At 38.8% G+C, this 20,012-nt stretch overlaps 1 protein-coding gene across 2 annotated transcripts in view; it reads right to left on the minus strand.

Moving 5' to 3' along the window:
• Positions 1-20,012, minus strand: part of PREX2 (phosphatidylinositol-3,4,5-trisphosphate dependent Rac exchange factor 2) — a 214,732-nt gene that overhangs the window by 19,963 nt on the left and 174,757 nt on the right. For both annotated transcript variants that reach the window (XM_059672950.1, XM_059672949.1), the window contains exons 36-37: positions 7,069-7,135; positions 6,415-6,605 (exon numbers count right to left, since the gene is read on the minus strand). In XM_059672950.1, coding sequence (XP_059528933.1) covers positions 6,415-6,605; positions 7,069-7,135 — 258 coding nt within the window. The remainder of the gene's footprint in view (positions 1-6,414; positions 6,606-7,068; positions 7,136-20,012) is intronic.

The raw sequence follows: 20,012 nt of genomic DNA on the forward strand, positions 1-20,012 counted from the left end.
CCCTGTTAACCACTATTCTGCCCTCTGTTTCTCTGAGTTTGGTGGAGTAATTAAGATTTCTATGTAGTTATATTCTATTCTGAGTAGGATATATTTTGCTATTTTCCCAGAGCCCCATTATAGCATTTTATTTTTTTCTGTTCTAAAGATTAGAGCACAATTTTATTTTATTTTCATTTTTTGTTTTGATTCATTAACTGTTTTATTAGATATCAAACAAGTGAGAAGTTGATTTAGTCATAATTTAATTATAACAGTTAAAAATAATTGAAACTACAGTTATATTTAATGACAATTTTAAATGTCAGCTCTGTCATTGTTATTCTTACCCTTATATAAAAGAAGTGTTTTAGACCAATGTGTTTCAGATTCATGATTACGGAGCACAATTTTAGAACTTCTTATTGGGAATGTACAGTATCTTGGGATCATGAGTAAGCAAAAATGTTTCTTCTCTTCTATTTAGCCGTCTTTCTGGAGATTTAAAATTCAAGCATTTCCCCTAATCTTGTTACTGAATCTCTCAAATCATGTTTCGCACAGAAAGTAAAGGGGTACATCTGAAATCTCCATTTGCTTACTGCAGGGTTTTTTTTCTGTCCCACAGAATCTAACCTACATAGGGAAATCCCCAGAGTGAATCTCCACCTCTCACCTGCTGTTTCAACGGCAAGTGGAGAAAGATGCCGCTTCATCATCTGCCCCCTTAGGACTGACGACCCGCACCAGGCTGCCCTGACTGCCCCACTTTTACAAGATTCTGCATTTTTTAATTGGAGGCCTATTTTGTCAATTTGTCCTCCAATGTCATATGATGACAGAATAAGATATTGCTAAGAGAAAGTCCTTTGAAGTTCAAACAAAAGTGGTTTTCAAAATTGTTCATTGATAACTTATCTGAAAAATACTTTTTTAAAAATTGCTTGTAGGAATCGAGAGTCACTACACTGTGGATCATCATTTGAAATATCAACTTTTTCATTAACCAAATTGGTAATACATAGTTTTCTTTATTGTCTTGTATTTTAACTCCTGGATTTCATTTTTCTAACAAATGCTTACAATCACACGTTAGGTCCTATGCTATGGTCACAGGACGGGTTATATAAATTTTTAGCTGGTAGGGAAGTGTTAGATAGGACAAGGGTCTCAAGGTCTGGGTGGTTCTTACTAAATGCTCTTCTTGCTAAGTGATAAAATGTACCGCAGTATTTTGCAAATGCAGCTATAAACAGATGAGCTTGACAGCAACTCAACCTGGTAAGCCCACTGCAAAGAAGAAGTCAACGTGTATCTAACCAAATGGTCCACATAAGCAATGGCTGAGCCTACCTTCCCGGAGACAGAGTTTTGGAGAGAAATCCTGTCTTCTTTACCTGTCACAATTAAACAAACTACCCCACCACAACCATGTCTAGTCCTTGAATAGAGCGCCCCTAGTGGCCAACCCCTTGAGTTCAGTAACAGAAAGGGAAGAAGAATGAGAATTCAATCACCGTCTGTAATACTGCCAAATGTGAAAATATATCCCAATTTCCAAATAACAAAACAAAGCATTTTAGAAATAGACCCCTTTGAAGTTAGAAACTTCATATATCTATATCCCTAATCTCTATATTTATATCCCCGTAGTTCCTAAAACTTTATACATGTTAAAGTTAGTTTCTACAACGTATTAAAGAAAAAGCAGTCTAACGCTGGAATACATAGATGATGGCCAGCTTGATGTTCATCATCATTACGTTGTTTTAATGATGAGAACAGGCTGGTGTTGCCACAGAATGTTTCTTCCCCACACTGATATGTGGTTTTAAATGGAAGATAGTGGTGATGCTGACTGGGGCCGGTGAGTCCCGGATGCGGGGACCCCCTCCTGGTGATGCTGTTCACAAGCCTGACTGGATGTCAGTAAAAAATGCAGGACCTTATTTCTGGGAAGATATTCACCCCCTCAACAAAGCATGAAGATAAAAGGTAACTTATGAGCACAGAGCCTCCAAAGTTTTAATTCACAGACGTCATGGGCGAGTGAGAAACATGAGACTTGTGTTCAGATGATCCCTTTCCCTCAGGGCCAGCCCAGGGCTCTGACACCACCCAAACCCCATGGTTAATAGAACCAGAGAGTGTGGACAAAACCCTCTGGAGTAAGTCCTTAGAGGGGAAAAATAATTCCAGATTTCTTGCCCTCACTAGAAATTTCTCTGACACATCTTGTCAGGTAGCCTCTGGAAATGTCCACCCACTGGTTCCCACGGCGCAGGAAGCTGAAGCTGATGGAGCGGGAGGAAAAGGGCGTCTTTGGTTTTGGACACATTAGGACTCATGCCTCGGATTTTATAACATGTGCGGATACTGATTTTTATCAGTTAAAGAAAACCAGTTGGCTAGTAAGCAGGTGTGGGAATAAAGAACCAAACCAAAATGAAATACCGCGTGGAACGGAAGGCTGCTGCAGTATGAAATCAAAGGGACACGGAGAAATCCCCATGGCGTGCTTCTGGATTGCCTGCAACAAATGACTGGCAGGAGGACAAAAGGGAACTTTAACAGCCACAGTGCTGATTCCATACTTTAAAAATATTCACTTTAGCAAAAAGTTAAAAACACTCATTTTGGCATAAGGTAAAGTTGCTGTAAGGCATGCATCTGGACAATATGTAGCATAAATCTTGGTGGAAAAGGAAATTCAAAAGATCTTCAAATGTTTGTACTTGTTAAATCAAGCAGTGTAAATGAAAGCACTGCTGAAATGTCAGTGCCCATTTGGAAGAGAAGCAAGATATGTACCCTCATTACGCAAGGTAAAGGGGGGTGGGCCCCACGACCACCTGGCCTGGTTGTGTTGTGCATGAGGACAGTCCTTCTGGAACCTGAATAATAATATATAAACCAGAGGTTTAAATGCCAGTAATTCTACCTGGAGGATATTTTTGTCTTCTTTTGGCTTAATGGGAAATAAAATTGAAATATGATCAGCTACATAAAGAAAGATGCCTCTGATGTGCCAAGGATACAAAAGAGAAATCACCAAAACAATACAGTAGTTGAGTAAACTGTGGCATAACCACTAGTTGGAATGTTATGTAACAAACATAAGTGTTAATGAGAAAGTGGATACATACATTTTGGAGATACATAAGTGATAATGAGAAAGTGGATGCATACGTTTTGGAGATACATATAGTTGCTAGGAACCTAAAGCAGATTGTTAAACTATATATACCAATAACATTGTGTTCAAATGTGTGTTGTTTGATATAAATTGCAAGAGATGACATAAAATGAAAATAAAGCATGGCAAGATGGGAAATTCTGGGAATTTTCTATTATTAAACTACCTGTTAATAACATGTTTATACTGATTAAGAGGCAAAACCTGATCTTAAAAAGAGTTCTCTTCTTCCACTATTTGAAAGCAATGAAGAGACTGTGGGCAGGAAAGTTCATCAGTGGAACTGTAACTCATGCAAAGGACTACCCTGGGAAAGAGAATTGAATAAATACAAAGCCAAGCTAAATGCTGTGAGTGGATTTTAATCATTCATCCTGAATTTTTGTCCAACTAATCTCACATTCATTGTTGTACGCAGCTCTGCCATCTAATTCAGAATGGCAGTGAGACACCTAGACATTAATGCTAATTAAGTCTGCCTTTTCATACCGAGAAACCACATTCTTCTCTTTAATATGAAACATATGCTGTATAATGCAATCCTTTAAAAATATTTCAGAAAAGGAAAACTGACTATCTAACGTGGATATCATAGGGTTGACGATTTCTCATCTTGATTTTAAAAGTAAATGATAAAAGGTGTGTGGAATATTTACTCTCCCACTGTGAACTTCTCCCCTAGGTTGGATCCATGTCTAATGGCAGTGCAGGTGCGGATCTACCTGAGTTCCTCTCCAGCTGTCTGGATTATAACTAGTAAGGCAATTATTTTAGAACCAGTCTTATGTGGAATTTCTGTTTCCAACATAAATTAGTGCACATTTACCATCATGAAAAGTCTAAGCATAGCCTTCACTAAAAGATTAAAGATATTATTAAAGTCTCATTTTATTCTGCGTCACGGAAAAACAAAACCATACCATTTTCAAATAGTTTTGACCTTCACTTCAGGATCTGTCATGGGGCATTTGTGCCCACACTTCAGTAAATGTCTCCAAAATGAGCTAACCAAAACTATATTTATTTTGAATTGTAGAAATGGAAAAGGCCAAACTACTTTAAAATCCCAATATTACTTGTGATTCACACACCTTTTGATGAATACAGCAATTGTAAAATAGTTGTGGGACATCAATCTTTTTCTCCTAAACAACATCAGTCAAATTCTCAATTGCTCATGGAATATCTGAGAATAATTTGGACAACTTGGTCATGGTTCTTAGATTAAATGACAAATTTAATTGTATTAACTTTCAGTAAATTAATGTGGAGGTTGTCATAGTGTCTCCAGTCCTCAGATAACTATGATATTGCATCAGGATAAGAGAAGAACACAAATGCTCAAGGTGATGACACTTGGCTGAGGCCACCATGCCATTCCTTGAACATACCAGGCACACTGCCACTTGAGCTCCCACATGGGCATGGATGTTCCCTACCATGACCAAATGCCCTTTCCGGAGACATCTGCATAACTCACTCCAGTTCATATAGGTCTCTACTGAAATCACCTCTTCAGAAGGCACTACCTCTTCTTCTCCGCCAGTCAACTTTTACCCCTTTGACTTCTAATCTTTTTTTGCATTTATTTCACCTATCATATTACATATTTACCTGTTTACTTTACTACCTGTTTTCCCCAACACAATGAACACTGTGTGACAGTAGGGTCTTTATTTTTTCAATATTGTATCCCCAGCCACTAAAATAGTGCTGGCACATAATGGGTGTTCAATACATATTTGTTGAGTGAATGAATAATGAGTGAATTAATAGGACCAGAATGAATGAACACAAGTTGATCATAAAGGAGAGATAATTTTTCTGCTATAAAAAATATGAACTAATTTTATATATTCAGTTACAGACAACATTTTCAATTAATCTCTTAGTAAGCTTGCAATAGAGCACAAAGTACCCGGCAATGAAAATAAAGAGGGAAATTCTGTATATTCTATCAACCAAAAAAATGTAATGTTCCTTTCAGAAAAATCAAGTCTTGCCATATTGCATAAGTCAAAACATGCTGTGTAGGACTTGAAAACTAGAATTCAGGCATACCAAGTCAAACGGAATTTCACACATGAACACTTGCTGCCTTGAATCATCTTTCTCCCCTTTTCTACCTCTTCAATCTGATGCAACAAAACCCAGTTCAACCATCAGCTTCTCCATGGAAACTTCCCAGTTCTAACCATCGCAGAGATCTTGTGTTTTATGGATAACTTTCCTGGGTCATTTACATTTTCTGTACACAAGTAGTACAGATTTACTCGTGTTTGTGTTTTTTTAATTGTTCTTGCTATATGTTATAGTAATATTATTATTAATTTTGTTATTATTTTCTGTTGTTTGTTGTTCATACTTTATGTCTCTAACATGAGCATCACCACTTTATTACACAGCCAATAGCATCAACTGCAGTCCATTGCATGAGTTAAGTACCAAGTGCATTTAAATAAATAATAACCACCATCCTCAAATCTAACTGGCCTAGAACTAAGAAGAGACAATGACAGATGACAGAAGGTTCTCTGTCCACTCAGATGACAATGAGAACTAAATTCTTCCCTATTTTCCCACCTGCATGGTTTCACTTCCTTGTGAAAATGGAAGGATGACAGAAGAGGAACGCATGCTTATAAAAAAGAACTTAAATTGTGGCTGTCCACTCACCTTTTGCATCTGATGTAGCCGTATGAATTCATACAGAGCACAGTTGCTGAAGACAAACCACTTGACTAGGACCCATCTGAGTGTCCCCTTATATGTTCAGGAACAACATACTATCTGGGCTCTTGGACTATTATTTTGCAAGGAGCAGGAAGGTGGTAGTAACCCCAAGGCTGCATCCAGCTCACAATAATTGTGTAATAGGGATCTAACCCACTGAATGCAATGAAAAGTGTCCTACCAAGCAAGTTCCTACAGTGAATAAGGGCAATGAATAACTTTGTACCTAAAGTATAAATATTATAATATAAATAAAAGGGTGAAAATATTCTGGGCTACAATGATAGAAATGTGGGACTGTATTCATTTGTATGAACAGTCACAGAAAATACAGATAGGAACTAAAACCAGGAAATACTGTGTAAGAATTATCTAATTTCCGAAATCTTCTCCCAGATACATTTGTCCTTTGAATGCTACCAGTTATAATTTCCTGTCGCTAAAGGGTAAACCAGAACTACTAAATGAAAGTGGGCATGGTGCAGCCCCCGGGGACGCTCACGTACCGGTGCACGCCGCTGTTGCACATGATGACGTGGCAGGCCCCCAGCCTGCTGCACAGCTCCGACGACACGGACAGCAGCCCCACGCCCGAGGCGCTGCACGCTGTGTTCGCGCAGGCCGCCGTGCGCTTGGACCTGATAAACGAGGCTACCAGGCGGTAAAGTTCATCCAGGGCATTGAGAGGCCTCAGGAGCTACAGAACAAAGGGATGAACATAAAGTTCAACATGGTTAGTGGAAACAAATCCTTTTATCGATTTTATTTTTCATTAATTTATTGGGGTGATATTGGTTTAAAAAATTAAAAAGGTCTCAGGTATTCAATATACATCATCTGTATAGTGTACTGTGTGTTCACTACCCCAGGTCAAGTCTCCTTCCATCATCATTTATCCTCCCATACCCTCTTCTACCTCCCCCCAGCCCCTCTTCCCTCTGGCAATCACCATACTGTCTGTCCACGAGTCTTTCTTTTTTAAGAAATCCTTTTAGCTGGAATATAATTCAGAGCTATTATAACTTTTAATGAATAGTCCAAAATATTTTATTATGGAGTTAGCAAAATTGGAGACTGCAAAAACAACAGACAGCAGAAAAATTGAGGAAAGGAGCTATGTAAACGGTAAAGCATAAATAAATGCTATCCTCTATTTGTACCTTATCAACATAGGCAGCCTTGGATGTGGAGTTGGGTGGTGAATTTGACTTGTCCAAATAAAATGCCCTGTAAGAATCCAAAGAATAAAGTATCATTCATTGTGAGAGAAATTAAAATGCACGAGTGTGCTCGGTACACAAGTCTACAGACAAATTATTCCCTCATCCTGAATCCCGCAGCTGCCTGTTGGTCCTGGGTACATAGCACTTTCGAAGCAACCCAGGGAAGTGTTCAGCTCAGGACAAAGTGTTATAAGGACAGACGTGGAATGTCCATCAAGTGCCATGACAATAGTTTCATTTACCTGTTTGAGTCAATATCTACTAAGAGCACAGGATGGAGAGCAAGATCAAAGGAATTTAAGCTATTTTAAAGAGTTCTAGACTTTCCCCAGTATCTGAAGGAAATAAGAACTCTCTAAGAGGATTGCTGTTATGAGAAGAGGAAACGAGCTTGAATTGTGTGAGGTACAGAGAAATGCCATGCGGCTGGAGCTCGGTCAGAATGAATGAATGAGCAGCTAAGGAAGAGGCTGGAAGAGCAGGCTCTGTAGGGCCCTGTGAGCCCTGATGAAGACTTGGATTTTAACTGGCCCCATTACCAGATGGCGGGCTGTTTTATAAACTTGATTGCTGTGCCTAAAACTAAAAGGTCATGTTCTCCTGCAGTTCTGAGTACCTTTTTATTTCAGTTATACAGGTACACACTTAGGTGAACGCTGTGAAAACCCTTGCACGCACCACCATGCTTTAACTATGTTAGCATTTTGCACTTTGCTTCTCCTTAAAAAGAAAAGGAACTTGACAGGTGCAGATAAGCCCTTTGTTGCTCACCCTTCTCCATTCACATCTGGTCCAAAACTCTCCCTCACAAAGGGCAGCACCACCCGAAGCTGGCACTTAATACTTCCACACTTGAAGGTCACCCATATGGTTGGCCTAAATGGAGGCACCCAAGAATAGCTGTTTTTATTTACTTTCCCCCCTCTTTAAATCCACACTTTCTTTCTAGGCTTACTTCCCCAAGAAGGTGATTGTTCAATAAGTATTTTGGTCAGCATCAGTCAGTGGTATGCTCTGACACAGAGTTCTAGAATTAGATCGACAGTACATTTTCCCCATCAGTACTGCTTTGGTGTCTGCTCTCAAACTAGTTTTTGTTTTGGGCCTAGTCTATTTGTTCTCTCATAAGTTAAGACTTTCTTTTTATCCTCGGTATTCTAAAGTTTGACCACAAAATATTTAGGCATTGATTTATTTTTATTTATCCAGACAGAATCTTAAAGTGCACTTTCAACTTGAAGAGTCTTATCTTCAACTTTAAAATAATCTCAACTACTATCTTTTTACATAATCTCATGTTCTCTCTCTCCACACACAGAGAGATACTCAGACCGTGCACACTTTTTTTTTAAAGATTTTATTTTGCAATTATTGCATTTTAGGTAATTTACTAAGTAATATCTTCCAAGTGAAAAAAACAGTCAAGTAAAGAGTTTAGCATTTCTGAGAATTTTATTTCCATGATTATCTTTTCATTTCCAAGCTTTCTGCCTAATCTTATTTCATTTCTACCACTGAAAGCACGAGAATGTAAACTCTCCATGTGGGGATGAGTTTGGTTTACTTTTGTTCATTGCTGCTTCTCTAGCACCTAAAACACTGGGTGGAACATAGTGTGGACTTAATAAATGTAAATAAGCAATTGGGTGAAAAAGGTGAAGGGATTACAAACACAAAAGAGTTCATAGACAGACAATAGTATGGTGATTACCAGAGAGAACAGGGGGTGGAGGGATGTAGAATAGGGTATGGGGGGATAAACGGTGATGGAAAGGAACTTGATTTGGGGTGGTAAACACACAATACCAGATGCAGATGATGTATTTAGATTTGTATATCTGAAACCTATATAATTGTACTAGCCAATGTTCCCCCAAAGAATCCAATGAAAAATAGTTACAGAAAATAATAAATAAGTAAGTAAATAAATAAATGGATAACTGGCTTTCTTTTTCTTCAAGGTTGTCTACCTTTTTTGATGGGCTGCAATCCTTTGCTTATACTTTGAACATCTAAAATATATTTTGCCAGGCTATTTCAACATTTTAATTTCTTCTGAGTCAAATTTGTTTTCAGTGGAAATTTCGTTGGCTCTTTCTTAGTGTTAGGCTTCTTCATGCTCTTTGGGATTTTGTTTTTGCAAGTTCATTTGAAGTGGGAGGATTTTTAATTTAGTTTTATTTGTTATTTTGATTTAGCTCCATCCCCCATCTCTCATCATCTTTCTCTTACAAATGATTCTGTGCTCATTTGCTGCCCAGAACCCGCATCTGTAAACAGTTTCGTACTGGCGACGGGAGTATCACATTATGCAGACATCTGGATTATTACCAGTCACATCATGAGCCAGTTTAGTTCCTAGTTTAATGGCCATGTCCGCTTCTTTCTCCATCTCTAGTCCATAAAAGCTACAGTCTCCGGCAGCCGTAGACAACAGATAGCTCATCCTTTACTCAGAAGTGGAAGAGTCCTTCTCTACACCCTGCTTTTAAACTGTGGGGATGGCTCTTGATCTCTACCTAGTGTGGAATGACTTCAATTCCTCATTTTCCTTAACAAGTTGTACAGAACCCTCTGTCTACCACCAGAGGTCAACAAGCCAGAGGCCTCAACACAGAACTGCTCCCATTTCCTTTCCATTCACGGGTCACTGAGATGATAAATTGTGACCTCAGCTGTGACTTTTACATTTTCTGCCTTCACATTTTATCCAGCATCACTATACACTCAGAACAGAGGTAGGTGATGCTTCAAAGCTGGAAGCCACACAGACACCTAATCAGATGTCCTCATGCCTCCTCATGTGTGCTTGGTAGAAAAAGAGCACACAAGTCAATGAATTATTTAGCCCCCCAGGGTCTCAAGCCCCTCATTTTTACAGTGGATATTAAAATTGCCCTGCGTATCAATAGCATAATGTTGAAGATTAATCAGTGAGTATGAAGTGGTCGGTGCTGTGGTCAGCAAACAGGGCTTATGCAATAACTACTATTCAAGTGCACACAGTAGGAGGTATCTAAGCCAAAGTGTCCAGTTTCCCCCTAAGGCCATCTCAAACATGTTATGATGCATGTAGAAAATGAAAATTAAGGTAGATATTTGGCATCTACATAATTCTGCAATCACTGCACAAACAGAGGTTCAGTTCTCAAAAGAAAGGAAACTTTTTTGGGTGAAAGTTGAAGAGTATCATTTAAATGGCTTACTCGGGTGCACTGGTTGTGGAAACGGCAGCTCTTCCCTACCCTGAATAGTTTGGGGAGAAAAATATTCTGTAAAAGCAATCCAGGGATCATTAGGACACCAAGGAAAACTTCACTACTGAAGCCTGCCACCACAGCTGGCCACACTGGGCACTCTACCTGCTTTCTGAAGGAAATGCTCCTTAAAAAGAAAAGTTAACAGGAGGGTCATGTTGATCTAACTCTGCTACATTCATGAAAATTGACTTGGCAGAAATCTTCCACTTTTCAATGGGGCAACATCTTCTAACAAACATATTTGATGAAGAGAATCAGCAGAAAAATAACTTTTATAGATTTAAAATAAATAAGTGCCCACATCAAGTGAAACCTTATTCAGAAACAATCTTATCTTTCCTAAGCTGCTATATAGCAGAACTAAAATAGAAAAAAAAAATCAAGTGATATAACCGCATCCTGGAAAATACTCTTAGAAGAGAAAGGCCAACTACAAATTCAGAGTTAGATATGTTATTGATTCAGACTTGAGCAAGTAGTTAATTATTTGTTAACAAATGATTATAAAAAGCAACAAATTATTATAAAATACATCTGTGAGCTGGTGACATTTAGAAAAAATGACCATGAAATATGGCCACCTTGTTACTCTTATGAAATTTACACAGACAACAAATACTTTAGTCAATTACTTCTTAAAATAAAAACTTGGACTTGAGGCTGCAGGTAATTTTAGGTACTCCCCATCAGAAACACACACACACACACACACACACACACACACACACACGTGCTCAGCCAGATAGTTTAACATCCCTATGGTTTGCAGGTATTCACAGAATTTCAGTATTTTTCAGAATATGACAAACTGTGGACAGGAAATGAATTTCTAATGCACTTCCCTTAATTGCAAGTCTTACCATGCTCTTTAATCAAAATTTATGAAAAAGTTAATGGTAAAATTGGATTAATGCCAAAACTGACCGTAGTTTATTAAGTTTCTGAGGCTAGTAAGAATGAAGTCATGATCCTTTTCCCAATATAGCAAATCCTATTGAGACCATTTGGAAAGTGCTGCTCTTATTTTATAGAAAGTGAACAGTAAGTTTCCTTTCATGCTTGATTACATCAGGCTTCACTGTCACAATTTTATAAATTAACTCTGCCATAGAAAATGGATACATTACAATCACATTTTTTCATTTAGTCCCTATAGAATAAAATACCAATGAAAGAAGTAATAATGTCATAAGTACTATCAGTAGTGATATAAACCCATCCAAATCTAATAACTACAATGAAACTAATTTGAGCAAACTAATTTCATACAATCTAATAGTAAAGACAAGTGTACAGGTATCTACAATGCAAGGTAGAGTGTTGGGAGGTAAATTAAAAAGTGCAGAAAGTCACTGGGATATACCTGAAAGAGAAAGAAGGAAGGCCATGTAAGAATATAACCTAAGTATTGGACTTTGACCCATGGAAGGAATCCTGGACAGGTCAAAATGGGAAAGAATCATTTCAAGTAGAGGCAATGCCATGGAAGAACAGAACAGACATAGAGTGGATGGAGCCAATTTGGCTGAAAACAAGGTTCATGTAAGGTAGGGAGAGAGAATGTTGGGCAAGTCAGCTGGATCATATTGTGACAAAATTAAGTAGCAAACTAAAAAATTGTAATTCATTTGTTAAGCAGTTGAGAAGCACTACAAAGTCAAACTTAGCTACCAGCAAAAAAAGAATACATGGAAAGAAATGTGTGATACACAAAATGTGAAAATTTAGGGAATTTAGAGTTTCAAGAGACCCTAGAAATGAAAAGCATCATTCAGCATTCATAACAAGACCACGGTAATGGAAATAAGAATTGATGTTTTCCATGAAAGAAAATTAGTTGGGGAACATAGAGACTAGTTGTGTAGAGCTAATCAAGTTTATATACTAATTTAAGAATCACGTAAAAGCTTTGTCAAATGGATCAAAGCTCTATAGGAACAGGCTGGTGCTCCCATGATGGCCAGGTTTTCAAACAAAGAGAGACGATGCAACAGCTTGATTTAAAATATTTAAATTTATTAATTTTGTCATTGAAGATACAAAGGTTAACTCAATGACAAATATGACATTCTTCTCATTTGGGGCTACCCCCCCCTCCTTTTTCTGGGCATGTGGGAGTATATTCAATTTCCCAAGAGAGATGACAAAGGCATAAGAGCCCCTGCTGTTTTATACAACACAGGGAAGAATAACTATAGTATTCAGCTCAGATCTCTGCTATATTCTTGTTTCTTTTCCAGGTCATTGCTTATGAGATCATCGCTATATTTAGAATAATTATGGAAATTTCTCACTTGGCCAGAGTCATCTCTACTTCTACATAAGTTCGCATTAAAAAATACTGACCTCTTGTCCAAGGGGGTGTCACCCGACAGGCTCAACCTGAGCTCACATATGGGTAAAAACACACGATGAGGAAGGAGGGAGGAGAACATTAATTTGCACCTCCATCCCAACCACTTTCCATGTCCATAAGCATTAGCCTTGATTTCTCTAGATTAGGTTTTACTTAAAGTAAGAGAAATCCTGAATAATGAGATAAATGTGGATTTGCTTGGGCAAATGTGTGCTTTGGCTTGTCAAAAACAGAGCATCTTAGGAGCTTGTCATTAGAGAATCGCCTATTATCAATTAACAGCGCCATTTTTACTTCTACTTGAGTTTTGGGGGTGGGAGGGTGAGGAATTGCAGGAAGGTTAACAAGACAGTCGTGTGACCACAGAGGACAGTACCTTCCCACATTGAGAAAAGCACTCTTCTCAGACTTCCCTTATGCTCTGAAAACAGGATCGAGGTGGTGGGGATGGACCCATGTTCCCTACGGCTGCTGCTGACCACATTTCACTCTCCTTCTGATGGCCTTCAATCAGAAAATACTGGGCTAGAATCCTACTCTCTGGTTTTCAAACACTCCTTTTCTTCACTTTCATCTTGTCCCTCTTTTCATGAGGATGCTAGGGTGATCGTCCTTCCTGCACCTGCTAGATGTATATATTGCAGAAAGAGAGCGAGCCTTATACCATTTTTGGTCATGGATCCTGCTTTGTTGAATTAGATGAAAGTGAAGGGGTAAAAGGCATGAGACTTAAAAGAAATGTTCCCTTGTCCCAATTGTCAACGAACTACTGTGAGTCTGTCCAACCTTCCTGAAATCTTTGTGGCATTCAGCAACAGTTGAGAGTAATAACAATTACTCATCCTACACTATGGCTTTCTGGACATAAGGGCATGTTCTTAATACTTTTTATTCAATTATTTCAACCAATACTGTGTGAGCATCTATTGCGGTGTGAAGCATTGTTTCCTGTTTTAGGAATACAGCAATGAGCAAGAGACAAAGCTAGTTCACTAGGGAACGTGTACACGGCAGCTGGGAACACGTGTGCAAGTCAGGTGAGAACGTGTCCTTCCATCCCTGTAAGTGTCTGAAGAGCCTGACGCCCCAGCAGCCTTTCTTCATGGGAAAATAGAAACTCCTCTAATTCTGGTTCTCCCTAAATCTGCTTTTCTACTACAGAGCAGCCCCGTCCCAGTGTTTTTTTCCAATAACATTTCTTTACCCAGACACAAGACAAGCTTGTTCTCACTCCTGTGGGGTCTGCCCTGAGCTCACTTTACAACGTCCATCCTCATTTAGGAAATACACACACACACGAAGGGCCAAAGTGACATCTCTCACCAGCAACCATTATTTTAAATGCCAGCCTATTCCTCTATCTCAGTGCCACTCAAAATGTGGTTCGCAGACTTAAGTAAAAAAGTTGCCAGCAGGAATTTAGAAATTGCATAAAAATATATATTGTGTCAACATGCAAACATTCAAAAGCACTTGTCGTATTGAGCAGGGCATAGCAAGCCTGTTTATGTGTGAGTTGCAGAATAGTCACAGACAGCAAGGCCACATCACAATGAGTGTCAACTAGTAAACCAGAGTATACTAGTAAACCCAAACTGTATAAAAATAGAAATCAAACATAAGCATTTGTTTTTATTTAAAACTTATCAACTCTACAGTCACCTTAATTACCAATCAGAATTTTAAAAACCAATGGTTTGACATAATTAACCAGGAAATAAAATTGGTAACATTTATCTATAATTTATAGATGACAATACAAATTTCACTGGAGTTTTGTTAAGAAATTGCTTTTAAATCTTATCTTTCCTCCCGTTAACATTATCTCCGAGAGACTGGATTTCCCATACTCTGAGAGTAAGAAAAACATGGGAAGAGTTTAGAAGTACATTTTCTCCTGTAAGCCATGCTGCCATGCCAACGCAGCGTAGGCCCTAAGGGAGAAACTAGCTTATTTCTCACACTGAAAACTTTAAGCATCAGTCTATGCAGTGTTTGGTCAAGTATATGTAAAGAGTGGATATAGAGAATCACAGTATCACTCAACTTTTATTTTTGGTTGCAGAATAGCAAAAGTGACTCATGGCACTTCCTTATTAATCGCCAAAAGAATCTGGTAGTATTCAAATTCAGTGGAGCAGAGCTGAGCCTGATACTTCCCATTTGAATTACACCTGGCATGAAAAGTCCCTGCTCCCTGTGCTCTCGCTGGAGAAGCATACTGCAACCTCATTCATAGCAGAGCTGGGTAACCACATTTCCTGTCGTTAGACTACACCAGGGGTGGGCAACCTTTTTGTGAGTGCGTGCCAAAACCAGCAAAATCTCTGACTCAAAATTCTTCTGCGTGCCAACCCTAATTTTTTGAGAACATGTTACACCTACTTGATATCTCTTAAGGTGTACGTATGTGAAGAACCTTGAAGAAATAATAAAATTCATTCGAGCGACAAAAACACAGTATATGATGATGAAAAATACATTTATTTTTTTAATGTATACATGTACACTGATAGTCCGACAGAAAACTTTATGACTCCGTTTGATATTATCAGTGGGACTTTTGCTGCTGCATCACTGATGACAGAGATTTTACATCAGGTTTATATTTCGTGACCTTCAGAGATATGCACGAGCTACTACTTTCATCCATCAGGCTACTCCTATTACGAGACTTAACAAAATTCATCACTGAGAACAAAGATTCACAAGCGCATGTGGGTGAAACCAAAACACTGGTCGGATCTAGGAAGGCAGGGAGAGTTAAGGCAGAGGCATAGAATTGCTCTTCCCCTCTCTCGTCAATCCATGTCTATGGTCTTTAAGATAACTTGTTATGTAAAATTATTTATTTATCTAAGATGCACCTACACTGAATTTATCTGAAAAATAAAAAAGTTGATATTAAGAAAAAAAATTGCAAATGGAAGATTATAAGAGAGGGTTTCGCGTGCCAGCAAAAGTTACTGGCGTGCCATGTTTGGCATGCGTGCCAGGGGTTGCCCACCCCTGGACTACACCGAGGACTGAAGCACAGCTAGGCTAGTTCTGGATAGTTCTCCACAATCACTTCTATCCTTACAGTTTTCTGGTATGAAATCTGGGCTATTCTCCTGAGCATCTCCGTGCTCTTCCAGTTCCATTTGCATAGTTGTTTCATGCAAGTGCCCTCTATGGTTTCCCCACTGGGAAGTGAGGTCAGCTGGCCCAGCACCGAGCTCCTTGGAGAAGCCCTTCACACTAACTTTATTCTCCAATGAGCTTCTTTGCAGGAACCCCATGGAACCCACCTTCAGAAACAAGCCTTTGCTACTCTTTACATTTGGTGAACATAGAGATCTGCACAAACCTCCTCTTGGCTACTACTCATAGCAACCTCAAAAGCAACGCTAGCTCCAATGGACAAGTAAGGACATCAAGGCTCAGAGATATTAAGAACTTGCCCCAAGTCATGCAGCTAGTTGGTGGAAGCAGGAGAGGATCCCGCCACCGCCATTGCGCTGGCCAGCCGTGAGCCCGGCTTCTGGCTGAGCAGCGCTCCACACCCCCCCCACACCCCCCATGGAAGCGCACTGACCACCAGCGGGCAGCTCCTGCATTGAGCATCTGCCTCCTGGTGGTCAGTGCACATCACAGCAACCAGTTATTCTGCTGTTTGGTCAATTTGCATATTAGCTTTTTATTATATAGGATTACATAGTGTATATTGCAACACTTGATTGAAATCTGAGGTGAGGAACATGGCTGATAACGCATTTTGATGGCATTTAAAACATATGCAGATGAATTCCCCTTCCTGAGAGTGTGGAATCATCTATGAGACGCATACATCAGTGAGATTGATTCATAGTCAGACTCTAGAGATGCTTTCAATTAATTAATAATATAATTACAATGATTTCAGTCTCTTTTGCCTTTTTCTTCCACTTTGGTCTCTTTCATCTCTTCTAGTTCTACAGCTATGAAACAAAATCTTTCCATAAAAAACAAACAAAAAAACAACAACAAATCAGGATGCTTCTTTGCCCTTTAAAACACTTAGAAATTCTCATTTTTTTTACCTAAAGATTTCACATATTTGTGTTGTTTTTAATGCTTGTAAATAATTACAACAGCATTAAATCACTTCCCAAGCCATGTACATAATCCTGTGATCGTTCACGTGTTGGGAGAAGAAATGGTGTACTGGTATAAAAACATATGCTTCGGAGCTGAAAATACCTAGCGTGAGTCTCAGCTCCCATGGAGCCAGCTGCCTGCCTTTGAGCAATTCGCTGAACCTCTCTGTGTGTGAGGTGCTATCGTCTGGAAACTCTCAGGCATTATTTTGGTTTTAACCATTACCTCCCTGTTGGTGAACCCAGCCTACTGGATAGAGCCTCTTAGATAGCAATCCCACATCTCAAATCCAATTCAATTCAGTATCCTGACACTCCCAATCCCCAAGGAACTTCTCCTCTGGTTTTGCCATTACATCAGATAATGATCCAGGCACCCAATCCAAAGTGTCTGTCTCCCTCTCAACACACTATGTATTCTAACAAGACTTTTATTTTCCTACTTCCTAAATATTTCTAAAATCAATACTTTCCTCTCCATTTCCATTTGTTTCAATAACTTCCGAACTAATCTCTCTGACTCTGCTCTTAGTTTCATCCTTAATTTGTCCTCAATGGTACCACCAGGATGCTCAATTTAAAATGCATGACCCCGCCACTTGCACCACTTAAAACTCACAAGCCAATCACCTCTCTTAACAGCATAAGGCTAAGTTCCTGAAATGGTGTTCCAAGGTCCCCTTGGTCTGCTCCTGCCCACCCCTCCTGCTTCCTTTCTACCCTTCCTCACCCATCATGGTTCTGCAATATCTTTGCTCATATTGTTCCCTCTCCCTGAAGGAGCCTCTCTCCCTTCCTTCAACTAGCCTACTAGCAGTCATCTGTCAGAACTGCCCCTGCTAAACTCCTAGGTCTTTCCTAAGTCTCTTCTGCACTCCCTGGGCATCCTGTTGCCTCTACCATAGTGTTTAGTAGAGTGTTTCAAAATAACCTGTATACTGCAATTCCTCTTCCTTTCCTTTAAGATTGTCAGGGGCATACTGTCTGATTCATCTCTGCATCCCAATGCTGTACACAGTCCTGTACTTGCATAAATTACACAATAGCCGGGCCGGCATGGCTCAGTGGTTGAGCATTGACCTATGAACCAAGAGGTCATGGTTTAATTCCTGGTCAGGGCACATGCCCAGGTTGCAGAAGCAATCCCCAGTAGAGGGCTTCCAGGAGGAAGCCAATCAATGATTATCTCTCATCATTGATGTTTCTGTCTCTCCTTCTCCCTTCCTCTCTGAAATCAATAAAAATATATTTTAAATTACACAATAAATATTATTGAAACATAAAGACTATTTCAAAAAGGAAGACGTGTCAGCAGTGACAGTAGAGTCCATACTGTTCTCCATGAATGCTATTCTGTTAAAGTCACCATGTCACTCAGGAATCCACCACCATTTCTATTCTCATCTAGTTGCCCCAACTTTGGGGCATTTATATACATACAAACATTCATTAATCATCTGTTAGTAGATACCTTGTCAACAATGGGTAAATAAAAAAGAAAAAGACAAATCAAAAAGGAAAACCAGATATTCATCAAATGAATATAAAGCATGATGTGAGGAAGTCTATAATGTAGGCATAGAAAGGAATATAAAGAAAAAGACTAACTTATGGGAGGAAAGAAGACCTCATGGAGGATGGATTTTCCCATGTAGGGAAAGATGGGTGGGAATTGGCCAGAGCAGCTGAAATTAGAGTCAGTCTGGCTAAAATTACCAAAAAAACAAGCAAAGATGTTTCATTTTCTTCTAAATGACTGACAGAATCTCACAAACTTGGATCTATATAAAACAGAACTTTGTCCACCATTGAAGTTGTAAGGTCCATGTAACTAGACAGCTAATATTCAAAACATAACACTCTGTTCTTCCCACAAATAATGGTTTTTAGTAAGTCCATATTAATTTCTTCTAAGTTACAATTATGTTTTTTGAATCAGAAGTTCTGGGCCCGAGCTAAATTTCCTGATTGGTACAGGAGCAAAGCTTTGAGAGGATAATGCATAATCATTCATTCACCCTCTGTGGTCCATCCACCAAACAGAAGTCTGAAATGTCAGCAAAAGGAACTAAACAAAAGCAGTAGGGAAAAACTTACACTCAAAGAACCTGACCAGAATGCCTTGAATACATTTTTTAAAGACGGACTGTCCTTGTAACAGGCTAAAAAACTCAGCAGTTACAAATAAAAATAAATCCTGCTTCTGTAAGCACTGACAATTTTTCCTCACAGAGTATATTTCCTTAACTGAATCTTCAGGTTAGTCTTATTTTTATCTCTAATATTTTCAGCTCTCATTTATTCCAAAGGAAATTCTGGGCACAAAATCCTTTGATCTTCCCTTTGCTTTGGTGAAAACAACAGCTTTTCTTAGCTTAGGGACAGAAGTAATTCGAAGGTTTCTTTTTGAAGATGATTTTACTAGTGTCTGCCTCTGCTTGTCAGCCAGGGTATCTATTCATCCTTGATAAATATTATCACAATAAAAGACTTACCATAGCATGTGAAAACACTGAGATAAGTAATTCAAATCTTATTTGCTGCTCTTATCGAATGATTGTATTAAAAATTCCTCTAATGTAGAAGTAAATATTAGATATAATTACAACTCCTCAAGGTCAAATGAATTAGTCTGCGTGCAGATAAGAATGAGCAGAGTGCAGATAAATGAAATAAGGTTACATGTATATATGTAAATGCTGCTAGATCATATGCTCAGAAAGTAGTGGTGGCAACATTTAATAGAATTATAGTGATTTTCAAATAAAGAAAAGATAGGTTGTTCTTAAGAGTGTCACTATATCTTCAAGTTTACCTGCTCTTGTCTCATGTGAAATTTATGAACCTTGGCTATGCTGATGAGTTTTCTTGAGAGCGGTCTCCAACAGAGCCAGCATCTGTGCCCTTCAAATGGCCTAGAATTTTCTGGATATAAAAAGTAGACTGGATGCTAGAATAAGTTCAATAAAATAATAATAGCACAAAAAGGAAGGCTATTACACTGAAATTAATCTGATCTCCAATTCAATTCAACAATTTTTATGGCACTTATTACATACCAAGCACAGAGCTGACCAGGACACAGTTGCCCTCCTATGCATTGAGTAAGGCAGGTAAATAACTCACACGTCAGACTAAAACAAATGA

The sequence above is a fragment of the Myotis daubentonii genome, chromosome 17, assembly GCF_963259705.1.
Source record: "Myotis daubentonii chromosome 17, mMyoDau2.1, whole genome shotgun sequence".
NCBI lineage: Eukaryota > Metazoa > Chordata > Mammalia > Chiroptera > Vespertilionidae > Myotis > Myotis daubentonii.